Source organism: Athene cunicularia (assembly GCF_003259725.1).
Source record: "Athene cunicularia isolate RWA chromosome Z unlocalized genomic scaffold, athCun1 chrZ_part1, whole genome shotgun sequence".
In the NCBI taxonomy this organism is placed as follows: domain Eukaryota; kingdom Metazoa; phylum Chordata; class Aves; order Strigiformes; family Strigidae; genus Athene; species Athene cunicularia.
In genome coordinates, this window is record NW_020799142.1 from 11,886,669 (window position 1) to 11,893,258 (window position 6,590).

Consider the following 6,590-nt stretch of genomic DNA (forward strand, 5'->3'; position numbering starts at 1 on the left):
AAAAACTAAGCCTTCTGAGCAGGTCTGTTGGGGACTTGTAACTGTAATTGGACACAAAGGGCTGTCTTCTGAAACCGTTAACAAATTATCCCAGAAGAACCTGTTTTTGTTTTGCTCCCGACCTCGGATCTCGTACTTGGGGAAAACGACACAACTGCTGCGAACAGCCACAAAGGCTTAGTAATGCCCGAGAATGCTTCAGTGTCCTTTTTCTGCCCGTAAAAGCACTCCTGATGAGTGGCATCCAAACATTTTTTTGAAGTAGAAAAATCAAATTACGTCATTAGATTGTCAAGTTTGCAAATGGCTACTTAGAAAAAATATTTTAATGGTGTGGACATTAAATTATATTCACCTGCTAGTTAGCCATGGACAGAAAATCCTTCTCAACAAATCATCATGTGTTAACCTTCTCACCCTTTGTTGGGATTTTTATTAAAGCTGTTAGTGTACAATAATATTTAATATTAAGGAAAGACCTTTATTGTGAATACAATGCTTCATTCTTCAACAGTGGCCAACAAACTATCTTCCATACTTATTCTGGACCTCCACGCTGTAAAAGAAAAGTAGGCAATTAAATATATTTCACTAAAAGAGGAAATGGAGATCAAATCTGTGCTGTTATCTAAGAGCACACACGGAGTGTCAAATACCAGCATCTACCAGTAACTGCTCCATTTTTTTTCAATAGAAAATGCAAAAAGGTCAAGACATGCAGCCTACAATTACAGTTGCTTCCACTTCTCTCACTCTGAAGAAACTCCTTCTCACTTTAGAAAGGTCTGACAAATGCAGTACTAGCAAACACAAGTTTTAGAATTATTTTCACTGCCCAAATTCCGAAGTGCAAAGTAGAAACAAAGCCAAGGTGAGCCATTACAATCTTTATGAGAAATCAGAAAGTTATTAATTATTTTCCCAAGAAAATTATTTTACAACTTACCATTAGAAAATTTATGCTACAGGTCAAGAAGTGTATTACTATGGTAAATAACTCGGTTTATTTCTAACTATAATACCCTACCTACATACATGCCGGAAAACTGATTTTCTCTACTAACATGATTACACTGTAGATGTCCTTATCATTTAACAAAGCATGCAAGCATCTTTTAATTTCAAATTCACACTCATCTCGCAAGTTCTTCCAATTCTGTGCATTCTCCCTTTTTAATCATTGGTGTTTACAGCTGAGAACTGTTACAGAACAAAAGCAGGTTTTTCTTCCCTTTCATGTACAATGCCATATTTGTAAATATTGCAGAAAATATCTATATCAAGTTTAATAAAATGTTCCACTACTAGAAATACAAGAGTTAACTTAAGTAACATAAAAACTAGCTTGAGAAATATTTCCGACTTCAATTATCTGGTAATAGCCTTCAGTGAACTAAGAGCAGACTCCTGTGCTCCTGTCCAGCACATCCAAATTACACATTAAACAGCTGCTACAAACCAAGTAGTGACAGTGATTAACATAGGCTCTGACCATCATTAGCTATCTGCATGTTTGTCTTAAGCCCCTATCTCTCTACCCAGTGATAACACAAGCTACTACATATGAGAGTTTGGTACCTGCTGTATTAAGAATTTGTAGCTTGGGTATTGTGCATCAAAGCTATGAAAGCTAGGAGCACACCCTTACCAAGAATTACAATGTAATGTGTTATTTGAAACTCTAGAGAAGGTGTAGAAATAAGATAAATGTCAGGTAAATACAGAAAATACACACCAATAAATAAAACTTACTTGAATATATTCAATCTCTTCATCTGACATAAGTCTCCTTCTATATTTCTGAGGTAAGGTTCTTGCTAATTCAGAAGTGTCTGGTGTACCTTGTACTTTACTAAGAGGTGAAATATTTTGAAAGGCCGGTGATCTGCCTCCTACAAACTCCTGTGCTTTTGAAGCATGGAGAGATGGCACACTTGCTTGTAGAGATTCCTGTACTGAAACCCAGATTGCAAAACCATTTACAGAAATATAACAAGACTGTAAAATTAATTAATAAGCAGCAAATAATAGTTATCAGCTGTTGACAATATTCCTCATTATAACAAATACTTAAAAGAATTAAGACACTGTACGTCTCACAATCTGGTTGTATTGTTGTTAAATATATCAAGAGCATACTGAAAAAACTCTGACAATGGAAGAAAGAATGTTTGAGTGGCAGAAATACTGATGTGGAAACAGAAGATAAATCAGCATATCCTCTGTTGGGATAAACAAAGGCCTTTTCGCTGGGAAGCTGTACTTACAGAAAAAGCATAAAGTATCATAACTGTGTGTGTGTAAGAAATAATGTAGAAAGATAACTAAGATAAATCTCTAAGATCCACTGAGATGATGTTTTATGTTTACTGTTGACTGTAAAGACAGACAAGTGCAAAAAGAGGTAGAGGCTTAGAGAAAGACAAAACTCAAAACTATGACATACCACAAGCAGCAATGCAACGTTGTACCCGTTTTTAATATTACAAAATGGCATAATATCAAATTTTGTTAATGATGTGCAGAATGACCACCAAATATTGGGCAACATTAATGAAATCAAAAGACCAAGGAGTGCATGAACTATTTTACAGATGAGGGCCAGTGGGAAGGCTTAAGGAATTCACATTAGAGAAGTTGCCTTGAGTTTGAGGATAAGAGAAGAGATGGCAAAAGGGCAGTGTTGTCTAAGTCAGCACTGGGAGCCTTAGGTCTATCCCACCCTAGTTGATCTCACAGTGAAAGCATGCAATTATCTCCACCAGGCAGGATGGAGTCTCACAGCAATATGTTTCCTTCATAAGCACTCGGACCTCTCTGTATAAGGTTAAAACGCCCAATAAAGCAGAATGCTTCTAGAGGAAATCCTGCTCAGTACTCCTGAAAAATGAGCAAGACAAATGCAAGAGCTAACCAGCTGGGACAGAGGGACTATATAATTATAAAATCAGCAACAAGACTGAATAAGTCAAGTCAAAGAATGCAATGAGTTAAAATACCACAGCATTGCCTGCCTCCCTCCCTCCTGCCTCCTGTGATGGTTTTATGTGTGTGGTGGGGTTTTTGGAAGCAGGGGAGAGGGCTAAGTGGGTGGCCCCTGTGAGAAGCTTCTCGAAGCTCACCTACCTCCGAGACGTGCCTCTGGCCAAGGCTGAGCCAATTAGCAAAGGTGGCTGCTCTTCTGTGATAATGTATCAAAAGGGGAACCTGGGATGATGTGTGGGAGTTGTGAGGACACCTAAGCAAACACTGAAGTCGGTGAAAGAAAGGAAGCTTCTCTAAGCCCCCCTGGCTCCAAGTCAGACCCACCTCTGTGCCAAGACCAAGCCAATTAGTGACGGTGGCCATGTCTCCGTGATAATGTATTTAAGAAGGGGCATCCAAGAGGAAGCATGGGAGTTGTGAAGGACATATCTACGCAGACACCAAGGTCAGCAAAGAAGGATTGGGAGAGGTGTGCCAGAGCAGAGACCCCCCTGCAGCCCGTGGCGAGAGGGCAGGCTGTGCCCTGCAGCCCATGGAGGTCACTGGTGGAGCAGATGCTGACCTGCAGCCCGGGGAGGACCCCACGCCAGAGCAGGTGGCTGCACCCAAAGAGGGCCGGGACTGTGTGGGAAAAGGCCCCCACTGTTGTAGTTCAGGACTGAGAGGACTGCAACATGTGAGGGTGACCCATGCTGGAGCATCTTGGGAAGAGCTGCATCTCATGGGAAAGACCCGTGTCAGAGAGTTTGTGGAGGACTGTCTCCTGTGAGAGGGACACCATGCTGGAGCAAGGGAACAGTGTGAGAGTCCTCCCCGCAGAGGAAGAAGCAGCAGGACTGACCGTAACACTGTTCCCTGCCTGCTCTGTCACTGGGGGTAAGAAGGTATTGAAATTGGGAGCAAAACTGAGCCCAGGAAGAAGGGAGGGGTGGGGGGAGGTGTTTTTAAGGTGTGGTAAAGCTTCTCACTGTCCCACTCTGTTAAGTAGTGTTGTTACTGTCTGAAATAAATTTATGTTCTTTTTTTCCTTCCCCTAAGGAGCCTGTCTTTTTGCCTGTGACCACAGTGGCTGAATCATCCCTCCCTGTTCTCCTCTCGATTCCCAGAGCCTTTTGCTTTATATTCTCCTTCCCATTCCAGAGGGGAAGGGGTGAGTGAGCAGCTGCGTGGTGCTCAGTTGCCCTCTGGGCTCTAGTCACGACACTCCAGTAAGACCACTGAGGACAAAGCAGAGGAGCCAGTTTTAGCCATAGCGAATTTGAGTCAAGATTGGGACATCAAACACCTGCAGCAATGCGATCAAACCACCATTGGTAAAAAAAAAAAAAAAAGCAAGACACCAGTGACAAGCATATGCAGAAACTGTCAGTCAGAAGACCATCTGTGAAAGTTCCAAGTTGATCAGGTGGTTCAGGAACAACAGACGGTCCCAAACAGAGAAAGGAAGAAGAGAGCCCATCAGCTGGAACATATGCTAAACAGGTGGCAAAATACTTTTGTTTTATGAAATAACACACCTAATATATGAAAAAACAAGAAATGGTTTCTCCCAGTTTGTTTCATACACCACAAAAATGTCTAGACACTTGCCAAGGATTTTCTTCTGTTTTACATTTCAGTCTGCAGTGCAGTTGGAGTGGATGCATTAGCCAAATAAAATAATACTGTTGTTGCTTTAGCTCAGATACAGTCTCTACTACATTTTTCCCTCCCCCATTTGAAACCATCCTGTTGCAGTAGTAATGTGGTAAAAGAATCTGGGTGGCCTTTCAAGCACCCATGTCCCTGAAAGTTTAGTCTTGATCTGCAGAGTTGATTTGCTATGTAGAAACAACGGTCTAGTATAGGGAACACAGTTACTGCTACAGCGTTCAAGCAAGACAAGGTAAATTGCAATTTACTGATGATATGACATAATCTGATTAAGGTAGAAAAGTCTAACATACTTAAAAGATACAGTCACAAATATCTGATGCAGAGATAAACAAGAGGTAACACATTTTCAAGCCTCTGAGAAAGCAGTTTGCTGGCATTAGAGGCATTAGAACATTTGGCATTTGGCTGAACTGTGCACAACATACAAAATTCTGACAGAAAGTTGTCGCAGAAAATAGTTCCTGAAGAGTTTACAGATAAATCAGAAGTGGCTGCAGATGCTTTCTAACAGATAAACTAAAGCTATAAATCACAAACGTGATAATGCTGTGGCAAATAATGTGGTACAGTATCATTTCTAAACAAGTGAGAATAATATAACAGCTTCTTTAGACATCTACTTTAGTTTCAAATGCTTTGTTGACTCAAAGGAATATTAAAACACATCACTCATAAATTTAATGTCTAAATGCAATAGTATTTGGAATCCTATAATATCAACATACTATACATATAAAAATTAATGTAAAAGATTGCAATGAAAATAATTTTTTTCCTCAGTGTTAATTAGTAGCACAAGGAAACACATCTTAAAATGTACAGTGGGATGGCTCTCCCTGCTGTAATCAGGGTTTTAAATACCACAGACATCACACACTCCAACTAAGAAAAGATGAAAATTCAACATCATTTCTGCAAGTATCACGAAGCTGCTTCAAACTGACTTGGGTACAATCATTTCAGGCAAATCGTAGTATACGGAAAAAATAGACATATACAAATAGAAAAACAATGCTAGAAATCTTTGTGAATCTCCCTTGACCAAGAAATACAGACTTGCCTACATTATGTGTATTCCCACAGCTATATAGTCTGAAAAGGAGGAGTCAAAGCATTGCCTTCAAACTAGAACAAATGTGTTTCAGAAACACTGCTCAAAATCACCTGATTTGCATAACTGAAGCAAATTTGTTTTGTGTGCTGGTTTTTATATAAAACAATGCTAAGAAAGACAGCACAAGTTGTATCTAGTGATTAAATAACTTACTTTTTGGTCTGGGCCCACTTTTTCTGTCTGGGAACTTAATTAATGGAGTATGTGGCTTGACTACCTAGAACAAGGCAAGACAGTAGGAGAAAGAGGGAGAGTAAAAGACATTTCTGAATGCACATTGCCTTCACAGTAGTAAATGGAACATACAATATATTACACAATCACTTCTATACCACTGCTTTTCTGCACCACCACTCTGATAAGCTTACTAACATTCTATGCCCACTCACAGAGAAATTTCATCTTTAAAGGCATCCCTCCACCCTAACGTCCTGAAGAGGAAAACCTCTTCTCTTGCTTTTCTCCGAGCAATCAGTGTGCGTGCCTGTAGGAACAGCTACTGCAGTCGCATAAATGCAATTATAAAGTTTGTGCACATGGAATTACTAGCTGTGCTCTGCCTGTACATATCTGTCCTGCTGGCTGGGTGAGACTGACGAGGTCCATTAAAAAACCCTATAAAGATGGGTAGTCGAAGCCACACAGCTTACGTTTGAAACGCGACTTTTGAAAAAGATCACCTTCACCTTCAAGAGGGATGGCTTAGAAAGGAGATGATGGCTCGCGCCCTCCCCCCCTCTCGAACAGCGCACAGAAGGGTGCGGGCTGCCCTGCAGCGCCCTTTGGTACCCGAGAACCAGGCACCGCCACCAAATGACCGGCAGCGCCGGGCGGG

The 6,590-nt window shown here is 40.8% G+C and overlaps 1 protein-coding gene across 1 annotated transcript; it reads right to left on the reverse strand.

The window, feature by feature from the left end:
• Positions 1–397: 397 nt before the first annotated feature.
• MRPS36 (mitochondrial ribosomal protein S36) lies at positions 398–6,129 on the reverse strand. The gene is made up of 4 exons (XM_026865781.1): positions 6,124–6,129; positions 5,909–5,972; positions 1,753–1,955; positions 398–556 (listed from the first exon to the last, which is right to left on the reverse strand). The coding sequence occupies exons 1-4, from the start codon at positions 6,127–6,129 to the stop codon at positions 539–541; spliced, it is 291 nt and encodes a 96-aa protein (XP_026721582.1). The 3' UTR covers positions 398–538.
• Between the last annotated feature and the right edge of the window lie 461 nt (positions 6,130–6,590).